Source organism: Triturus cristatus, chromosome 11 (assembly GCF_964204655.1).
Source record: "Triturus cristatus chromosome 11, aTriCri1.1, whole genome shotgun sequence".
NCBI lineage: Eukaryota > Metazoa > Chordata > Amphibia > Caudata > Salamandridae > Triturus > Triturus cristatus.
Genome location: NC_140594.1, coordinates 382,378,833 through 382,400,211, shown reverse-complemented (window position 1 = coordinate 382,400,211; position 21,379 = coordinate 382,378,833). Strand labels below are relative to the sequence as shown.

Below are 21,379 nucleotides of genomic sequence, written 5' to 3'. Positions count from 1 at the left end.
CTTATGTTCTAGGAATGAACAAATTAATCACATATCCCCTCCACAGAGGAGAAGGCAACTAACTCGAGTCTTCCAAAGAATACACCATAAAAGCTGAGTTTACTCACACAATTTTCCATAACGTAAAGAACATATAATACAAATGTGGAGCTTCCGGCCCGGAGGCGGAGCTTCCGGCCCAGAGGCGGAGCTTCCGACCCAGAGGTGGGGCTTCCGGCCCGGAGGCGGAGCTTCCGGCCCGGAGGTGGGGATTCCGGTCAGTGGCGGAGATTTAGCCATGGCCAAAATCTCCACCTCTGGGCCGGAAGCTCCGCCTCCGGCCCGGAAGCCCCGCCTTCGGCCCGGATACTCCGCCTCCGGGCCGGAAGCTCCGCCTCCGGGCCGGAATTTCCGGCCCGAGTGCGGACGTAAAGTTAGTAGTCGTAAATCCATTCTGTGAATAGCAAAAGTAGTACGTTTATTCTGTGAATCGCAAAAGTAGTAAGTTAATTCTGTGAATACCAGAAGTAGTAAGTGGATTCTGTGAATACCAAAATGGTACTAAGTTTAGGATTTTGTCTTAAGTTTGTTCTGTGAATCGGGCCCATAGTTCCAGAGGACTTAAATGAAGGATAAACCACAAGAACATGTTTTCAAAAGAATACAAAGTGTAGGCCCTGAATTCATCAGAACTATATTAAAAATGCACACCATGGGGGGGGGCGTGGCCTGCAGCCGATCATGATGGCTGCTACCTAGAGGAGCTCCGAGGGAAACACCGGTTCCCCGATCAATCCGACATAAAATCCGGACACTAATCCTACCTCAACAGCCATTTCTCGAAAGCCGGAGGTGAGGGGCATCGATCGTGCTGCTTCCCGGTCGGAACGGACTGCAAACACACTGACGGGTGCGCGCCAAAGATTGAGGCCTGGACACGCGAAGGCAGCCGGGGACTGGAGTAAACTTAAGGCCGTCGGAGGTGAACGAGAGCAGCGGGGCTGCGCGGAAAACGAGTGACGCACTGGCGGACGGCAGCTGCAGGAAATAGTGCACGCTCGCAACTACCGGGCACATCAGGAGATTCCTTCTCTCCACCCCATCGCCCCCCCCACTCACAGAACGCATACGGGGCTGCTTCGGCCTTCGAGTCCAAACGTGAAGCACGAAGGAACAAGCATAACGGAGGGGGCACCCGACTGGCCGGAGGCAAAAAGATCGAGGTATGCACACGGAGAAAAGCGCGACCTGTGCTGGCGAGCGCAGGTGGGTGAACGCTGGTGCGGAGAGGGGCCTGGGCACCAAAAGACGGCTGAAATTTCGCCTGCAAAATACGCCTGTGTGCTGGTACATAAGGAATCAAGGGGGCTTGCTGGTGCAGGCCAGGTGAAAGTGGCGGCTGGTACTATCCCTGCTGTGCTAAGTGATCAGGGGCGCATGGTAACACTCTATAAGGCCCTTGCAGAGGGAAGGTGTTTCACTAGCCCACAAACTTTGCCCCTGGACCCCAGTTGATACCATTGACGGCATCTGCAGCACTATTGCCGGAGGCAAAGAGATCGAGGTGCGCACACAGAGAAAAGCGCGACCCGTGCTGGCGAGCGCAGGTGGGGGAGCGCAGGTGCGAAGAGGGGCCTGGGCACCGAGAGACGGCTGAAAACTTTGCCTGCAAAGTACGCCTGTGTGCTGGTACACATGGAATCAAGGGGGCTTGCTGGTGCAGGTGGCGGTTGGCAATATCCCTGCTGTGCTAAGTGATCTGGGGCGCACGTTGACACTCTAAATCGCCCTTGCTGAGGGGAGGTGTTCAACTAGCCCACAAACTTTACTCCTGGACCCAGCTAATACCAATGACGGCGTCTGCAGCACTATTGCCTGTAAGGCTGGCATGACCCGTGGCCGTGGCTGCGCCTGCTGACCTAGAATAGGCTCTGAGGCATCGGTGCGCATTTACTGACGACGCTTCAACAGTCCAAGGCTCCGCCTAATTTCAACTACCAGCGCGGCGGGAAACCCAACAGCCCGCGCGCGGAGTGTGCTCCCGCGGCAGGCGGCGGCGACTACCGGCTGGCGCAGTACGTAATTGGGCGAAAATGGGGGGCAGAGGCCCTCGTACGATCTCACAGGGCAAACTGGATAAATACGCCTACAATAAAGACCTTCCCGCTCCGCCTGAGCGCAAAAATGTACCTGCCCAAAGCTCTGATCTGGAGGGAGCGACGAAAGTGACGCTGGAAGATATTATGGCGGCTCTCGATAAAGTGCAATCAACGGTGGGGTCCATACCCACTGATGTCTCCTTCCTGAGGGCAGACTTTCAGAAGATGACGGCCAGGGTAACGGAGGTTGAGCACGTGACAAAATCTTTGTCAAAGAACACCACTGCACTGCTTCAAAGGGTTGGTCATTTGGAAGCAGAAAACAGACTTATGGTGGAGAAGCTGGACGACCAGGAGGGGCGCTCTCGGCGCAACAACGTCCGTGTCATAGGTATTCCCAAAAGCGAAGGGAGTCCAGCCATGGATCTGTACATTGAGGATCTCATAAAACACAGACTTCAACCCAGAGGACTTTCGGATTTCTTCTCTGTGGAAAGGGCACACAGAGTGCCCCCTAGACCAGTCCTAGCTCTCATTTTCAATTTTCGTGATTTTTAGGGATGCTATACTGCAAACGGCGAGGGTGGCTCTGCCCCTGCGTATCCAAAACTCAGTGGTGTCCTTCTTCCCAGACTACACGGCAGCAGTAACCAAGCGTCGCAGGAGCTTTTTTGAAATAAAGAAAGAACTTAGACACAGGGAACTATCATACTCCATGCTGTTTCCGGCGAAGCTGCGTGTCGCGGCGGATGGCAAAAACTGGTTTTTTGAGAGCCCGGAGGAGGCCCATGACTGGCTCGAGGGGTGGTGGCGTGTGGAAGGACCTGGGTCACATCTTCATAGTAAGATGGCATACAGCTTCATCAAAATAAAGGGGGCAGTTGCTACATGGAAATAATGTGTTGGTATTTGCTGTTCTTGGTTCAGATTTGTATAAAGGCAGGCATGGCACACTTCCAGTATGTGATTAGAAAAAGAGGGCAGACTGTGCGTGATGAAAAGGGATGACACAGACACGGATTGAGTCGGATTCGCAGATACCTTCGGTGTCCCCGGTTACACCCTTAACGCTGCTTACGTGGAATGTGCATGGGCTGGGGGATAAAATAAAGAGAGGTCTCGTTCTACAATATCTAAAGAGATGCGCACCGGCGGTGGCCCTGCTGCAGGAAACGCACTTGGTGGGCTCAGCTTGCAGGGCTATGGATCGATGGGGGTACAAAATGGTGGTGCACTTTGCGTTCTCTTTGGGCTCAAGAGGTGTGGGTATTTTAGTGCGTAAACAGTTCCCGCTGATCATACAACATACTCAAACGGATGATCAGGGTCGCTTTGCGGCAATTTCCTGTCAATGGGAAGGGAAACTGTTCAATATCGTGTCCGTATGCATCCCCCCAGCCCTTCACTCAGTGGCTCTCCCGGTGCTTAGCACATTTCTATTAGGTCTTCCAGAGGGTATGATAATGATTGGTGGGGACTTCAATGCTGTTATTGATGGAACCAGAGATAGGCACCCCCCCAGGCAGAACAAGACAGGCACTGCACGTCTAGAGGGGTTTATAGAGGCTCTCGGGCTTACAGATGCGTGGAGATACAGACATCCAGAGGCGAGGCAATATACTTTTCAGTCGGGGGTGCATAATAGCCTTTCCCGTATTGATTATTTCTTTACAGCCGCAGAACATCTCACGAATGTGGTGGATGTTGAGGATCCGCCCTAGGGGTATTTCAGATCACTCACCCTTAATGCTAAAGTACATGAACCATCATAAAGCGCGGAAGCGTGTCTACCCCGTGTTTCCGGGATATTTACAAATCCCTAAGTTCTCAGAAGACATAATCACAACGACACGGCATTACTTCCAAGAGAATGTTTCCTCAGTCCAGTCTCCGGGTAATCTTTGGGAAGCATATAAAACGGTGATTCGTGGGCAGGTCATTTCCTCTGTTGAAGGCCACAAGAGGGCAAAACAAGCCGAATTAGATACCATTGAGTCCGAACTGCGCACTGCTACAGATCAACACGCACAGAATCCGTCATTAGAGGCATCCCGAGCATTGCGCGCTAAACAATGTGAATTTAGGGAATACCAGCTGGAGACGACTAGGGCTCGGATCCAAGCCACGCGGCACACAATATACGGAATAGGTGATAAGGCTAGTAAACTTTTAGCCTGGCTTGATAAAAAGGAACGAGCACAAAGAACGATAGCGCAGCTACGGATGCCGGATGGCTCATAGGTGGCTGCGCCGGAGGAAATAGTGAATACATTAGACGGGCATTTCAAGCAGGTATACGAATCACAGACGACTATAGAGACGATAGAGGCGCAAGCGTAGATCAAAGATATTCAGTTGTCTAAATTATCCCCAGAAGAAGCCCTCACCCTGGAAGCTGACCTAACGGTCGATGAACTGCAATTGGCTATCGGCTCCCTACAGTCAGGGAAAGCGTTAGGTCCTAATGGTTTTCCCATTGAACTATATAAAAAGACAGCCGCTATAACTGCCCCTCATCTTTTAAATATGTATCTTGAGAGCCTAGCGGCGGGGGAGCTCCCGCGAGATCAACAAATGGCCACCATTGTGACGATCCCAAAACCCGGAAAACCCCCTGAAGAATGCGCCTCTTACCGCCCGATATCATTACTTAACGCCGAAACCATAATATTAGCCAAACTATTGGCGACACGGTTGACCCCCCATCTGGCAACCTTAATTCACCCAGATCAGTCTGGGTTTATGCCAAATAGGAGCACTGTTCTCAACTTGCGGCGGTGCAGGGAGTAATAGCGCGCATGTCCCATATTCAGGAGCCGGCGGTTATCCTCTCCCTTGATGCGCAGATGGCGTTTGATATGGTAGAATGGCTGTATCTTTTTGCAGTCCTTAGGCATTTCGGCTTTGGGCCAAAATTCTGTGCGTGGATACAGCTGCTCTACGCTAAACCAATAGCGCATGTAGCGGCCAATGGACATATATCTGGAGACTTCCCACTGGTGCGGGGAACGTGCCAAGGGTGTCCGCTGTCCCCGCTGCTCTTCGCATTAGTGTTGGAGCCGCTGGCAGCATGATCAGATGGGAGCCGATGATTCGTGGACTTAAATGGACACCACACTGGGAAGACCGCATTTCCCTTTATGCGGATGATGTGCTACTGTATCTGACATCCCCCGAACGCTCCATCCTGGCGCTCTTAAATATCTGTGAAATATTCGGTCGGGTATCCGGATACACAATCAACTGGTCCAAATCGGTCCTATTTGTATTGCATGGTCCGATGCCGTTGCTTCCCGGGGATTGCCCGTTGCAGGTCACGGAGACGACCTTTAAATATCTAGGCATTCATATTACACCCAAACCTGATGACTTCCTTCAGAGAAATCTTGGACCTCCCTTGGAGCGGTTTCAGCGTGACGCGTTGGTATGGCGTGGTCTGCCGTTATCAATGCTGGGAAGAGCGTCGCATTTTAAAATGATGCCGCTCCCACTCTTTTTGTATGTTTTGGAGAATACCCCGTTTCGAGTACCACTGAGTTATTTTAAAACAATCGCTTCGGAAGTTTCCGGTCTGATCTGGGGGAGTAAACCGGCGCGCATCGGGCAAGATAAGTTGGTCAGAAGTTGGTATGACGGTGGTATAGCCCTCCCTAATATACAAATATACTACTGGGCGGCCCAATTAAAAGTGATTAATAGTTGGATGCACACTCCTCATGCCGACCCAGCATTTCAGGCGGATAGGTAGGGCCTAGGAGAGGATGGAGTCCTGTCGGTATTGTATAATAGAGCTAAATCCACACTACTGATTGGGCCAACAGCGCACACTGTTCACATATGGTACGAGGTGCATGCCAGGCTGGGTTGGAGGGGGGTTATTACACAAATGACACCACTCTGGACATCTCAGCGGCTTGGACGATTAAAGAACAGTAAAGGCTTTGATAAATGGGATGCAATAGGCATATCGACGGTGGGCGATCTCTGGAGAAAGGGCGCAGTAGTCTCGTTTGAACACCTGCAGGCCCATTATGAACTTGCCGTGTCGGAATTCTACAGATACATGTAGGTGAAGCACGCGCTACAGGCGGCTATACCTGCAGGTACCATCTTGGCAGAGGCCACTCCCTTAGAGGATAGATTGCTGACTGAATATATGCATAAAAGGGCCACTTCTTTCACCTATCGTAAGTTGATAAACAATTTGCCGGACCCTATGTTGGCACTTAAACGGAAATGGGCCGTAGATTTGGGAGAATTGGATGATGAAGAGTGGCAGGAGGCGCTGTCGTCCCCTCGGGAGGTTGCAATACCGGCACGCCTGCAGTTGATACAACTGAAAGTACTTCATCGTACGTATTACACCAGAGTGACCCTCTTTAAAATAGGGATGGCTGCACACCAATTTTGTCTGCAGGATTGTGGGGAAGAGGGTACCTTCTATCATACGATATGGGAGTGTCCGAAGATTATGGCATATTGGGTCGAGATAATGAGGACTATGTCTCAAACTGTGGAAGAATCATTGCTTCCAGAACCGAAACGATGCTTATTAAACATGTGGGAGCCGACTGACCTAACCCACCCAGCGCAGGACTGGGTAACACTGGGAATCATGGTTGCTAAAAGGAATATTGCAAGGAGGTGGGGGTCGGACGAGTCTCCTACGCTGCAGGAATGGTGTAGGGACATGGATGAAGCCATGGTAGCGGAAAGGGCGGTATATGTGCATCGGGGATGTCCCCAAAAATGGGCAAGAGTCTGGGGAGATTGGAATAAATTCATGGGGTATATTTGTGAACCACCAAGATCGGAAGCTGTTCAAATGTCAGATTGAGGGTGGTGGATGGAAGGTAACGGGGCTGGTATGTTATAATGTTGCTGTGATGGTTCTTGAAGTCGTGTACAAGTATTGATTTAACAAGTTTAAAAAATACTGGTGCTGCTAGAGGATAACTTTTGTATTGACCATGCGAATTGGTGATGCTCAATGTTTCTAATAAAAATATTTCACAAAAAAAAAAATGCACACCACAGGAGTAGTGACGACACACTGCGCTGATTACTTTAACGAGTAAGGACTAGAACGTCCCTATATACTAGAATTACCACAGGCATACCAACATGTCCCTATGAGAGACAACGAAAGATCAAAACCATGCAAAACATTTTTTACTCAAAATCCGTTTATTATTTTCAACATAAAAAAGCAGATAGCAGATAATCGGCCCCCAGGGGGTCACTGGTTCATCATAATTACAATAAAGCTTCAGTGCAGACCATGTTATTATCGAAGAACACTCTTCGTGAGCAGTATATTACAGATAGGGAGAGCAGAGAAGGAGGTCAAACAATATCACAGTATACTTTAAACATGGTGCAGGTTATGATCATAGGAGAGCCAACGGAGGCACACCTACAAGCCAGAACCTCTCTCACCCTTATCGCAAGATTCACGTAAATCACAGTGTCTCTCGTGTACAATGTCCACGTTAGCCTATGCGGTTGGGGGGGTCCTAAGACTGGTGATGATTAATAACAGCTGCGGAAGTGCCATATCTCTCTGGGTTCTGGATGCCTAGGAAGTATATCATGTCATTACCAGTGCCAATGAGTGCAGGAAGAAGGGGGGCCATGCTTCTAAAACCATGCACATTTTAGCATACTAAACTGCTTCAAAGAAGCTTGCATCAGAAAATCTTACATACAAGAAGACATCTCTCTTGACAATAACCTCTTGAACACAAAGCTCATCTTCAGAGACCAAGGGACAAAGGGAAACCTCCCTCGGTCATCTAAGCAAATCCTAAACAAAGAAAATAAAATGGTACTGAGAATAAAACATCTGCTCTCACAGGGCACCAAGTGGTCAAATCAACAACGGACATGTAAAATCCCCTAACAAAGCTTACTCGCTTATAAAGAAATAGCCTGCATCTCAAGTATAAAGACAAGTTACCCAGTAACAAACAATGAAAAGCTACGATTCTGAAGACCTCTGTCTGTCTCTGAAGCATCTTACGCTGCATCAGCTTGACTCCCAAAAAGATGGGCACCATCAAATGGCATGTCGACCAAAGTCGACTGGACAGCCACTGAGAAACCTGAAGTTGCCAACCAAGCCAGACGCCTTAATGCTACTTCCGATGCCATAGCACGACCCACTGAGTCCGTAGTGTCCATACCACACCTTATGGAAAGCCTAGCTGCCTGCTGACCATCTTTAATCAAATCACCAATCTCCAAGTGGAGGTTATCCAGAAGAGATGGTAACACATTTTGTTGCGAATTCCATAAAGCATGGGAATATTACCCAGAATATTGCCCAGCACATATTTATGGATCTCAAGGCTGAGCTTGCAGGAGCAAAGATGTGTGTACCACATGCATCACGACTACAAGACTCCTTACCCACTGAAGTTTTAGGAACTGAATCTATATCCTGTGAACAAGTCGCAACCCGAATCACAAAGCTACAGGTGGAAGGGTGTCTATGAAGACAAACTGGGTCCCCAGGTGCAGGCAGGTGTCTATGTGCAATATCTCGGTCCACTGAGGCCCCGACTCAGGCTTGGCCCAAGTGCCTAATAAAATCAAAAAGGGCCTCTCCAGAAGAACAGGTTCTTCCCCAGTCTGTCCCTGAAAAAGGGCCTCAATCGTGGACCTGTGCATTGTAGGAAGTGCCAAGCTTAAAACTGTAGCCACTCACATTAGCATGTCTGCAGAGGAGGAACTTGCCTCCGTAGCAAGGTCAGGTGGAGAAAGCAACCTCGAAACCATTGAAGAATCCAGGTCACCAGCCTCTCCCAGAGCAGCCAACCAGCTCTCCTCCATCTGAGGCACAATAATGCCGGGAATGGGATAAAAGAGCCATGCCTCAATCAACACAGGCTGTTTTACAACAACCTCTTCCTGAGAAGGAATCAAAACCTGCATATTTCCCTCAGTTTGAATAGTGGACTCCACATCCGACGTCGTACAACACCTATACGGAGGAGAAGAAACAACTTTGACCCACGCCTCTGACGTCAGTGTCGGACGATCCATGGACTCCAATGGCTTAACCATCACCAAGTGCAAGCCCTCCGAGGGCGCCCCACTCACCTTCTTAGGGCCAAAAGGAGCTCCAGAGTGTGATAGGGTCCCAAAGATGAGGTGCGAGGAATTATAATATTCACTCATCTAAGCCATTGATGCCCTGGCTCCTGGAAACATGGGGAGACGCGCACAGCCTCCTCAACCGTCGAGTGGGAGGAGCCATGGGAGACAGAGTTTCCACTCGGTGAAGTCCGAGAATGCTGCAACATCACCCGTCCCTTATCTTTTGATTTCCCTGGAGAATGACGTCCTCCAGAACGGCTTTGGCTCTTAGATCGACCCCACCAATACTCTACCCAGGACGATGAAGACGGAGGATGGGAAGCCTCAGAGGACCGTGACACATGCGCCGCCATCAACTTCAAATGCTGCTCCTTTAGCAACTTTTGTTTAAGTTTCTGGCAGGAGCCACAATCCTCGGTGTTGTGGTGCTGGTCTAAACACGACATACAAATTGTATGCGGGTCTGTCACCGACATATGTCGGGTACAAGACCCACAAGGTTTGAAACCTGTAGACATAGAAAAGGCACACTGTTCCTCTGACAACAAAGTATTAAAGCAGGTCAAAAAATCAACCAAAGGAACTGCTTCTCTGGATCCGCATTGCAGCGCGTAAAAGAAGAAACTGACGTCTGAGCGCCAGAGGGGACTTATATGGCTCTACTGATGTTATTAACGGAGTCGAAGTCATCACGGAGCTGTACAACACCAACCCTCGGTGCGCAGAGGTACTGCTGAAAAATTTCCGGATCCAAACTGGCGCCTTGGGAGAATTCAAAAGTTAAGGAATCTGCGGCTAGATGTCGCTATCAGATAAACTCGTTCATTTTGCGAATGTTTGTTTGCGGTTAAGTAAACAGTGCTGATTTACTGTACCTTGTACATTCTGCCTCTCCAGAACCCTCTAATGGACCTTTCTCATTGTGATGTCAAAAATTATATAAAAATATAAACTATTTTTATAAATTGGTGTCGGATTTCTTTAGTGTCTTGTGTACGCTTTTTTCAATTGTTTTAGTGCTGCTTAAATGCTTTACAATTGTTCCTTTGTGTAAGCCTGTCTGCTCAGGGCCACAGCTACCCAGGATTGGGCTACGGTTTAACAAACTAAACCTAACGGGTCCTAAAAGGCTTGCAACTGTATTACATGGAGCGGTCACACAATCGCACAATTTAATGCACCCTAGTTCCTCACAAAGTTCCAGTCTATTTCCTGTTGCTGGTTACCTTGTCCGTTTTCTGTTGCCACCTGTCTATTCTTTTTCCCGATGCTACTTACCTACCTATTATTTTTGGCAGTACCTCATTCTATGTGTCGGTTATGGATACTGATTTAGTTAATAGTGCATGTTACGCTTAAGTAGGCCATTTCATACTTCTGTCTATGTGGCTCATTAACTGTCTGGTGACATAATCGCTTTACCTATTACGAGTAACTTGTTTGTTTGCCATTGCTGGCTATCTTGTCATTTTTTTATTGCTGGTTATCTGCCGTTGTTTCTGTTTCTGGCTACTAAGTGTATTTTATGTTCCTAGTGATGCAAGTAATATCTTGATGCTGTTTACGTAATCGAATTTCCTGTTGCTGGATACCTGGTTTATTTTCTATTGCTGGCTTCCTGGTCCATTTTATTTTGCTTGTGACCTGTCTCAATTCACCCTTTCAGGTTTGCCTTTTTGCTTGTTACATAGTTTATTTCACGCCGGTGCATACCTTATAGTTTTACTGTTACTCATTTCCTTGACTATTTCCCATTGCAGATTAAATGTCACATTAACAGTTACCTGGTCAATTCCTGGCTGAACTTTGGTGTACAAAGTCCGTGTCTCCACGTGTTCAGGCACCTGTCTTTGCATTCGAAGGACGTGTAAAGCGAGTCGCTCTTCAGGAGGTCCAAGATGACTATGTGTAGGAGCAGCAACTTCTGGTGACCCAAAGAGATCCTGACATTATTTGTTAGAATATCATTACCTCCCCAAGAAACTTTCTTGCTTGGTCTTGAGCTTACAGGGATCACACTAGCCGGAGCCAATACAGGTTCAAGAGTAGTGAAAATAGCTTTATGACCAAGAGATGGTGTTTGAACATTTTCAACAGAATTCAGAATGGGAAAAATACGCCCATTTTGCCAGTAAACTGGCAGTACAGTAGTTACATTTTATACCGTGGCGAAATTGTCCCAGGCATCAACTATCTACCTCCCACCACCCCCATGTACACAGGACACTTGTGCTTCGCCTAGACTTCAACGCTCTGTCAGGAAAGCCTGCAGATAAGCAGTAGTTTTGATTGGCGCCCATTAACCAATAATACTAGCATGAGCAAATTAAATAATTCTGATTGGTGGAAGGGCTTAGCAAAAATGCATTTCAGCCATTCTCATTGTCTGCCTTTTGATTATTAAGAAATTAACTCTGTGGTCGGCACAGTCTAACCGGCTGATAAGCAGCCAGTATCAATCTCTAGGGCACTACACCTTTCTTGGACTCGTTTGAACTCCAGTAAGGTGTAAGTTGGCAAATACTTGTGTGGGAGGTACAGCCTGGCGGTGGAATTCCCTGTTTTCTGTGCCATGAAGCAGAAGGCCAACTGCCAGTTTTCTGTAAACACATGAAAATACAGGAAATGGTGAAATGTGCTGGCAATTCACGTCCACCCACACCAGTTAAGAGCAGAGCTGAAAGACACTTGTCAACGATATGGCTAATTAACTGTGCTTGCAATAGTAGCACCCAAGCTGAACCCACTCTCCCTCATCTTCAAGGTGATATACTCATCAATGTCCATGTGTGTGCAAGGAAGATGTGCACCAACCAGACACTCCTCTAATTTGGCGGATCTAGCCTTAAACGCTCAAAAGCACAGGTGCAGCCCTATTTTGAAGTGGGCTTTTTTTCCTCCCCGGCCCTTTCAGCCCCACCACCAACTTTTTCCACTGTGCTTCAGTATTTAGGGTTGGGTCCCAGCAGTGTATGCTCAGTGGTCATTCATACATACTAACCCAAATCTGAGAGCAGGTACTGCAGCCCCCGAACAGTCACCATCTGTCCGTCATCACTATACAGGGGAGCAGGCCAGGACTTCATCACTGCATAATGTTCCAGAAGCATCTTCGGGGTAAGTTGGTCCCTCCAGGGATGGGGCCCAGAGCTGAACAGGAAGGTTACCAGTTAATATTTGAGTCAGAGAATCATGGAAAGTTTAGTCTTCTTGAGATTGCCTAACTATCCTACAATATGCAGCAACCTGGTCCGTCATGCATACACCCTCCGCTCAGTCATTCACCTAGCTGGGCCAGCTTTTGAGAGACAATCAATCTTTTCAATCTTCCAATCTCAATCTTTTCTCACTCCTTGGGCTACTGCAGCATCTATCCCACTTGCACCCAAAGTGCGTAAGAAAACAAGTTACTTACCTGTAACTTTGGTTCCCCAGTATTGGTAACTTTCATAGATTCTCATGCTTTGTATCATTCCCCGTCGTCGGAATGGGAGCCTCGGTAAACAAAAAATATATATATATATATATATATCATAACCATAGAAACAAAAGAGAAAAATAGGCCTAGGCCTCATCTCATTTTGTAGTATATCACCCTCTTTGTGTAAAAAGAGCCCAAACTTTTGCCAGGACCAATCAGCACAGCCTCACCCCTTAGAACCTTCCTGAGAGAGCTCAGAGCCTCAGATTTTCGTAGCCGTTGTGCCAACAGCCACTACCTCAGTAAACCGGCAGAGCTTTCCCAGGGGAGGTGGGTGGGCGCATGAGAATCTATGAAAGTTACCAATACTGGGGAACCAAAGTTACAGGTAAGTAACTTGTTTTCTTACCCCAGTATTGGAACTTTCATAGATTCTCATGCTTTGTATCAGAATAGTAAGCAGTACATCAGAAAAGAACATTTGGAAGACACATGGCCTTACACAACCACCTCAGTGTACATGAAAAACAATCATTACTGAAATCAAATGTGCTTACCAGGATGGAGGGATTGTAGGGAAAGCTCACCTCTCATTGAAAAAGATTCCGGAGGACTGCTTGACCAACAGCAGCTTCATCTCGTCCCACCGATTCCAGGCAGTAGTGCTTCGTGAAGGTGTGTACACTGCTCCACGTTGCTGCCATGCAAATGTCCTTGATCGCAACTCCAGCAAAAAGAGCCACTGAAGACGCCATCGCTCTCGTAGAATGAGCCCGGGCCCTTTTATCCAAAGGTTTGCCCGCAGCCTGATGACAGTATTGTATTGCACTGGAATTCCAGCGGGAAATGCCACTCTTAGCCAGCGACAAACCCCTCCGTGGTGCACTGTAAGCAATAAATAGCTGTGTAGACTTCCTGAAAGAGCGTGTGCGCTCGAGATAGAATTTCAGACATCTCTGGACATCTAAAGAATGCAATGTTCGTTCCGCCTGGGTGGAAGGACGTGGAAAAAAGGAGTTCAAAATTAAGGGTTCATTCAGATGAAACTCCGAAGGCACCTTCGGGATGAATTTTGGGTTGGTTCTCAAAATCAGCACATCCCTCTTGAACTGCAGAAAAGGCTCTACTATGGAGAGAGCCTGGAGTTCACTAACCCTCCTAGCCGAAGTTAATGCCAAGAGAAGGGCTGGTTTCCACGACAGGAACTTCAAGTCCGCCTTGTGAATTGGCTCAAAGGTCGCTTTCATCAGTTGAGCCAGTACTAGGTTAAGCTGCCAGATAGGAGGGGGTGGTCGGACCAGAGGATACATCCGAAATAACCCCTTAAGGAACTGCTTAACAATCCTTGCGGACCATAGAGATGGCCCCGATGTCTTCCGTCGAAAACGGGATATGGCAGCCAGATGTACCTTGACAGAAGAGTGCGCCAGACCTGATTTAGCCAGAGACAGGATGTAAGGCAAAACCTGATGTGGCCGGGACTTATAAGGATGGAGTTTATTCCTGTGGCACCACAGACAAAATCTCTTCCATTTTACCCTGTATGTCTTATTAGTGCTTGGCGCCCGCGTCTGAGATAAAACATCCCTGCACTCCCTGGAGAGATTCAGATGACGGAATTCTCTGTGTTCAGGAGCCACGCTGTCAAGTGAAGTGACTTCGGATCCGGATGGAGCACCTGCCTCTGATCTCGCGACAACAGAGATGGAATCAGTGGCAAGCGAATCGGGCGATCCTGGGAGAGAAGCAGGAGTTCCGTGAACCAGAACTGCCGTGCCCATGCTGGAGCAATGAGAATCATCTTGCATGGTTCCGCCCTGACCTTCCTGAGAACTCGAGGAATGAGGGGAATGGGAGGAAAGGCGTAGCAAAATGCGCCGAACCAAGCAATCGAAAGGGCATTCCCCAGAGACCCTTGATGGGGAACCTTGCTTGCGTAAAACCGGCACTTGGCGTTCTCCGGGGACGCAAAGAGGTCTATGGTCGGAGTACCCCATCTCTCGAACACTGCCTCCAGCGTGGCTTGATGTAACTCCCACTCGTGAGTCACTTCCGTCTGTCGACTTAGAGCATCTGCTGTGATGTTGAGACACCCTGCTAGGTGCTCGGCTTGCAGAGTGATCTTGTGAGAGATCGCAAAATCCCAGATCGTCTGAGCTTCCTTGGACAGAGTCCGCGACCTTGTTCCCCCTCGCTTGTTGATATAGTGCATGGCCGTCGTGTTGTCTGTCCGGACCAGCACTGCACGATTCTGAAGCCTGGGAAGGAACGCCAGCAAGGCTAAGTGAATGGCCCTCAGCTCCAAGAGATTGATGTGGCGTAGTCTGTCTGCTGGACTCCAGTGACCGCTGACCTGAAGCTCCTGGAGTACAGCTCCCCATCCTTCTAAGGAAGCATCTGTGGTCACCACCATAGGCGAAGGAGGAATCCGAAACGTTAATCCTCCTGCGATGTTCTTCTTCACCAGCCACCACTCGCAGGCTTTGCGCATAGCAGGTGTTATCCACACCTTGTCGTTGAACGACCCTTCTGCCTGGCCCCATTGTTTGTCCAACTCCTCCTGCAGAGGACGCATATGAAGCCTGCAATGCGGTATTAAAGGTATGCAGGATGAGATCGATCCGAGTAAGGACTTGTACCGTCGAACCGATAGATATCTCCTGTGCAGCATTTGACGAGCGGAGGCGGTGAGTTTGCGTTGACGCTCCTCCGAAGGACGAGCCGTGCATAGTTTCGTGTCCAGAATAGCCCCAAGGAACTTTCGTGACCTGGAGGGTATCAGCACCGACTTGGACCTGTTGAACTGAAGACCCAAATGGGCGAACAACCGTATGTAAGTTGACACGGCCTGAGAAGTTGCCTTGAACGACAGAGCCTTGACGAGAGAGTCGTCCAAGTATGGGAACACTTCCAAGGACTGCTTCCTTAGAAAGGCCGCGACTGGTGCCAGCATCTTCGTGAATATCCGAGGTGCCGACCGAAGGCCAAACGGAAGCACCTTGAACTGGAAATGGCTCTTGCCTACTGTGAAGCGTAGATATTGCCTGTGAGCTGGGTGGATCGGAACGTGGAAGTATGCATCCTCCAAATCCAGGGACGCCAAAAAATCTCCCGGATTCAGTAGCCATAGAATATCTTGGAGAGTGACCATCCTGAAAGAGAGTTTGATGAGATAGGTGTTGAGCTCCCTTAGGTCTAGTATAGGACGCCATGTATCTTCCGTCTTCCGAACCAGGAAGAACCTGGAATAAAACCCGTTGCCCCTTTGCGAAAGAGGTACGGGCTCTATCGCCCTCTTGATGAAAAGTTGGTGGGCTACGAGATGCAACAGTCGGAGATGTTTTGATGGACGGGCGTCCGGAGCTCTTGTTGGAGGAAGATCTTGGAACTCCAACGTATGGCCACTCTGAACAATATTTAAGACCCACCGGTCTGATGTTAAAAGATCCCAGCTGTCCAGACAAAAAGAGATCCTGCCCCCAACCGGTGTTCTTGGTAGGGGAGGAACAGTAGCCAGAGCCAGGAGGCTGCTATTGCCTCTTGGCGTTGTCTCGTCCCTGACGATTCTGACGTCCTCTCTGGGACTGAAGAGAGAAAGACGCCGAATGACCTTGGCGTTGGCTGGAGTATTGACCTTTATAGGACTGTCCTGATTGTGTGGAATACTGACGTTGGTTTCCTCTGTAAGTAGAAAACCCTCGACCACGTGCTCCTCTGAATGGCACGTTGCGATAATTCAAAGACCCCAAGGACTTAGCTGTGTCCGTGTCCTTCTTCATGCTTTGGAGGGCGTCATCCACATGCTTACCAAAAAGCATCTCCCCATCAAAGGGAAGGTCCAAGATCTTATTCTGGACCTCCTGGCGAAACCAGGTCGCCTTCAACCAGCCTTGATGGCGCAAGACCGCTGACCCTGCCAAAGCCCTGAAAGCAGTAGAGGCTATGTCCATCGCACAGTCAATGACTTCCGAAGAGCATCTTTCCCCTTCCATGAGAACCTGCTTGGCTTCCTCTTGACTCGACTCTGGTAGCTGGTCCATAAACGGCTCCATGTCGCACCACATCTGGCGGTCGTACCTGCCTAGAATAGCCAAAGAATTAGCCGCACGGACTAACAAGCTGGCCATGGTGGAGAATCTCTTTCCCACATTGTCCAGCCTCCTGCCTTCTTTATCCGGAGGCGTGGTTAACGGAGTGCACGGATTCTTTGACTTGCTCTGCGCGGCCTGAGATATTACGGAATCTGGCTTAGGTTGTCCTAGGAGACATGCAGGACTTCCCTCAGGGGCCTTGTATTTCTTCTCCAGCCAGGGAAGAACCGGGATGACCGTCGGTGGGTTCTGCATCGTCTTAATTCCCTCATCCCAGACATGTTCTATGATGGGAATTGATCTGACCGACTTTCTATATTGTGCTTTAAAGTCATATAGGAAACAGTCCGACTGCTCCACTGTAAGGGGCAGACCAAACCTCTTAGATGCCCGCTCCATCAAATTATGGAAACCACCAATATCTGCTGGAGGCGATATATTTGTCTACCGGCCCACAGCATCCGGATCCTGCATACCAGTGTCATCAGGGTCCCCATCCGGATCCCCTGGATCAGTAAGGGGGATCACATGCCCCTCATCGTCATCATCTGTATCCAAATCTTGTGTGTCTTGATTGGCAGGTTCCGAATATGAAGACTGAGGAACCACTAACGGTACCTCCGTTGAAGTGGTACGAGGTATATCCTTAGGCAGAGGTGGCAAGTCCATTGCCATGTCTCGCGGTACCACAGACCTAGATGGGCGCACCGGTGTGACGTCTGGGAGAGACGAAAAACGACCTTTATAGTCTTGCAGCATCATTTGCAAATCCGTCACTAAAGCCACTGGCAAGGCTATCATATCCTGCCTCAGAGAGCGGGGATGTACTTCCTGTGAAAAGCTTTGTCGCTCCTCCTGCACCTCTGGACCATAAAACTCCTCAGTATCCGTGTCCTGCTGTTTCACATTCAGGTCTGAAGGGCTGTAGGCGTCCCCATACTGGCCATCCTCTTCCTCCTCCTCCGAGTCATCGAGAAGCATGGATGGTGGCAAAGGCGTGACCCGCCTAGGGGAAGTCATGTCCGGCGTAATTTTTAACCTCTGGATGGCAAATCCCGAATTATTCGTCGTCGACGGGCCCGTCGACGGTCCCGTCGACGGAGTCGTTATCAAAGGGATTCCATGCGTTGACGAACTCGACGATGACATCGTCGACTGAAGGGTAGCCGTCGTCGACGGGGCGAGAATTACAGGAATCGTCGTCGACGGTAAGGTCGTCGACGGAGTCTTCTTCTTCGTCGACGGAGCATGTTTCATCGTCGACGGGGCAACCGTCGACGGTCTCGTCGACGAACTCGTCGTCATCAACATCGACGAACTCGTTGTCGTCATCGTCGATGTGGTCTTCGTCGTCGACACCGCCGTCGAAGACGAGAAAGAAGCCGTCGTAGACGAAGAAGTAGATATCGTCGACGGTCCCGTCGACGACCCCATGGAAACAGTCTTAACTATGGAGATCGTCGTCGACGTACCTGCTTTAGCCAGCGTCGACGGACGCTGTTTCTTCACTGGAACTGTCTGAGGAGTTCCTGCAGCATGTTTCTTCACAGGTTTCTCCTTTTGGGACGGAGGAGAAGATGTTGTAACCTCCTTCTTGTCCCTAAGGGCTACGTCCACACCAGCAGCCCGTCCCTGCCTCTCCTTTACACTTCCGTGAGGAGATTTCATGGGACCAGCCTCCTCAGACCTTTCAGAGATCCTGTGAGGGGCTTTGAGAGGGGGTTCCGCAGAGGTGGAGGGAGATGACCTACCCCTCTTCCTAGATCTCCTGGAGGAGGTGCCAGAAATTGAATCCTCCTCATCCGAAGAGAGAACCTCCGTCCTGGTCTTCAGCTTCTGCAGCCACGTCAGCAACCGACCCTCTCTGTCTCTCAAGGTTTTGGTAGAGAAGGTCCGACAAATTTTGCAGTCTGTGGCCTTGTGTTCCGGGTAAAGGCAGTAAATACAGTTTTCATGCTTATCTTCCACAAAAAGCCTCTTCTTCCCACAAGAAGCACAAGGTCTGAATAAGGCTTTCTTCTCCTTTTCTGACATAATGTCACAAAAGATGGCAAATAAAGATGTCTAATAGTAAAGTTCTGAGAAACTGAGCAGAGCTCAGTGGAGACTCCCTAGCACAACGTGCGGTAGAAAAATCTGAGGCTCTGAGCTCTCTCAGGAAGGTTCCAAGGGGTAAGGCTGTGCTGATTGGTCCTGGCAAAAGTTTGGGCTCTTTTTACACAAAGAGGGTGATATATTACAAAATGAGATGAGGCCTAGGCCTATTTTTCTCTTTTGCTTCTATGGTTATGATATATATATATATTATTTTTTTTTGTTTACCGAGGCTCCCATTCCGACGACGGGGAATGATACAAAGCATGAGAATCTATGAAAGTTCCAATACTGGGGTAATCCCAGAAACACCTGAGGACAGTTTTTGTTGTTTGCCTCATATTCTTTTTTATGGGCATAAGTGGCCATCAAGAGCTCTGAAGTATTGGGCACACCCTCCAGATTAGCCTTTGGGTTAAAACAAGAAAACCCTACGTTCGCAGTGAAGGTGGTCAGGCCTATCCATCCTGACTCCTTATTTTCAGAAATGTCTCTAACTACACGCCCAACCATTTTTTTTCGGTTGTTGTCCTTTCTCTGCCTTTGTCTAGATCACCCTTTACAGCACGTGGCAGTATACTCATGTTAAGTCAATCACTACAGTCCTCTTCCGTCCATAATAGATTCACAATTAAAAGTGCCTGTACCCCTGTATCTAGACAGCCTTCTGCAGCGAAGGACGTCCAAACCAGGTTCAACTGTCCTTTTTTTCTTGTGTGCAGATCTCTCTTGTATGGCTTCAAACTAGTCAGATTGCCTGTCACTGTTCTCTTATATCCTGATGACTTTAAAGAAATATTGGCCAAAACCGGTGACACCACTCCTACATTTTTGTGTCCACACATTCCTTTGGCTTTAGCTTAGTCAACTCCAGATACCTCTTTTGAGCTATGTACCAACCAGCCTGCTCAGGCTCTAGTCTAGTCAAAGCCCTGTGTCTCTGTCCCTTTGTGTCCAGACTATGTTCAGCAGATTGCGGTATAGATAGGAACACTGTTCCATGTTCCCTTAAAATCTGAAGAAGAGTGTGCAAAACTGAGGGCTTTTTTCCTGAAATTAAGAGAAAAACAATTCAGGAAAATTACAGTAAATTATGCAAAATTCATTTACTGGTAATAAGTGAAAACAACGCAAGGGCATACTTTGCGTCGAAAAGTCAATTAGGATATCAGCAACAGGACTGGTTCGCAGAGAAAATATTTCTCAACATAATTTCCACTCGAACCTGTCTGTCTCTGGCAAGACAATTTCTGCTCAAGCATGCCTGCTGCACCAAACAATTATGCAAATGTTCATGCTAGCATAATTTTTGATAGTTTGCATAATTTCCATAACACAAAATTCTTTCACACTAGTCAGGTCTCCCGTCCCTTCATCTTGTGTCCAGATGATCATGCAAAGGATCATGCAACTGTCCCTTATTGTCTACATCACTTTTCTCAATATCCAACGGAGTCAAGGCCAGTCATCCCTACTGTCCTATGTGTGGATCAGCTCCCTCAGAGGTCATTGCAATACCAGTTTAGTCTGCTCCCTTAGGACCTCAGCCAATGTCATGCTGTGACTAGACAGCAGGGATTACGTATTCACTAGTTTCAATCTACTCACTTTCCTGGATGCTTTTGAGGCTGCAGCAGTCTCCAATACTTTGGGATTCCAACATCCTTAAAGGCCATGTCCATGATAAGGGACGCAATATCGTGCCATAGTTTGGATAAGAGATTCCTGCTTGGTGTCCCAAAGGTTCATGCACCAGAAACAAACATCTCCTCTCTTCTACCCTCTCTTCAACCTGCGTCCACGACAACTCTCACTCACATGCAGAAGGTCTTCGGAAGCCCACAGTGTGCTCCAAACTGTGACAACAGCCGGTTCTCTAGATCCACCACCGTCTCCCCAATCAGTTGATCCTGCTGGATGAGGTCAAAGTCATAGAGGGCAATCTTGAGGTCTTTCTGCAGGGGCAGCATGCAATTCAGCTCAAACATCCTGGATGGGATGAGAGGGAATGGGTGAGAGGACATGGAAAGGCAAAGCTGGTTGGATGCACATTGATGTTACAGGGATCGTGTTTGGAAGGCAGAGCTGTCACTGCAGGCTGGCTGGGTAATGGTGTCAGAACATTCAGGTTGGGTGGAAAGGCTGTGACAATATGCTATAATTTGGTAGGAGAGGATGTCACACAGAGTTCGTTGGTGGGCTCTGTTTACATAGCCAACCTGCTGGATGGTTGACAGCATTATGTATTTCAGAAATCTTCAATTGCAAGAGAACCATTTTCAACCTCAGCTGAGGATCTGGATTAGGCCTAGGCCCTTTTATGTTCTATGGCATGCCTTAAAACAATCAAACTGCAGTATGCCGTAATAGCCACTAGCTATGACCGTCTCCTTTAAGTTGATACTGAAGATGCATAATCATGTAACCACAATACACTACGATGGCTGCTAGCCTGCTTGTGTAAAGTCACTACATGAAACTACGTCTGAGGTAGCTTTGATTTACAACTGGCAGCAAATGGATAACTGCAGCTAGTCTTCAAATGTTTAATGTTTTTAAATGGCCATCAAGGAGAAACTGTCAGCTCCAATAAC

At 48.5% G+C, this 21,379-nt stretch overlaps 1 protein-coding gene across 1 annotated transcript in view; it reads right to left on the bottom strand.

The window, feature by feature from the left end:
• Positions 1-21,379, bottom strand: part of LOC146784224 (myoferlin-like) — a 3,625,175-nt gene that overhangs the window by 682,776 nt on the left and 2,921,020 nt on the right. The window contains exons 21-23 of the mRNA XM_085634512.1: positions 20,604-20,774; positions 12,181-12,329; positions 10,964-11,103 (exon numbers count right to left, since the gene is read on the bottom strand). Coding sequence (XP_085490638.1) covers positions 10,964-11,103; positions 12,181-12,329; positions 20,604-20,774 — 460 coding nt within the window. The remainder of the gene's footprint in view (positions 1-10,963; positions 11,104-12,180; positions 12,330-20,603; positions 20,775-21,379) is intronic.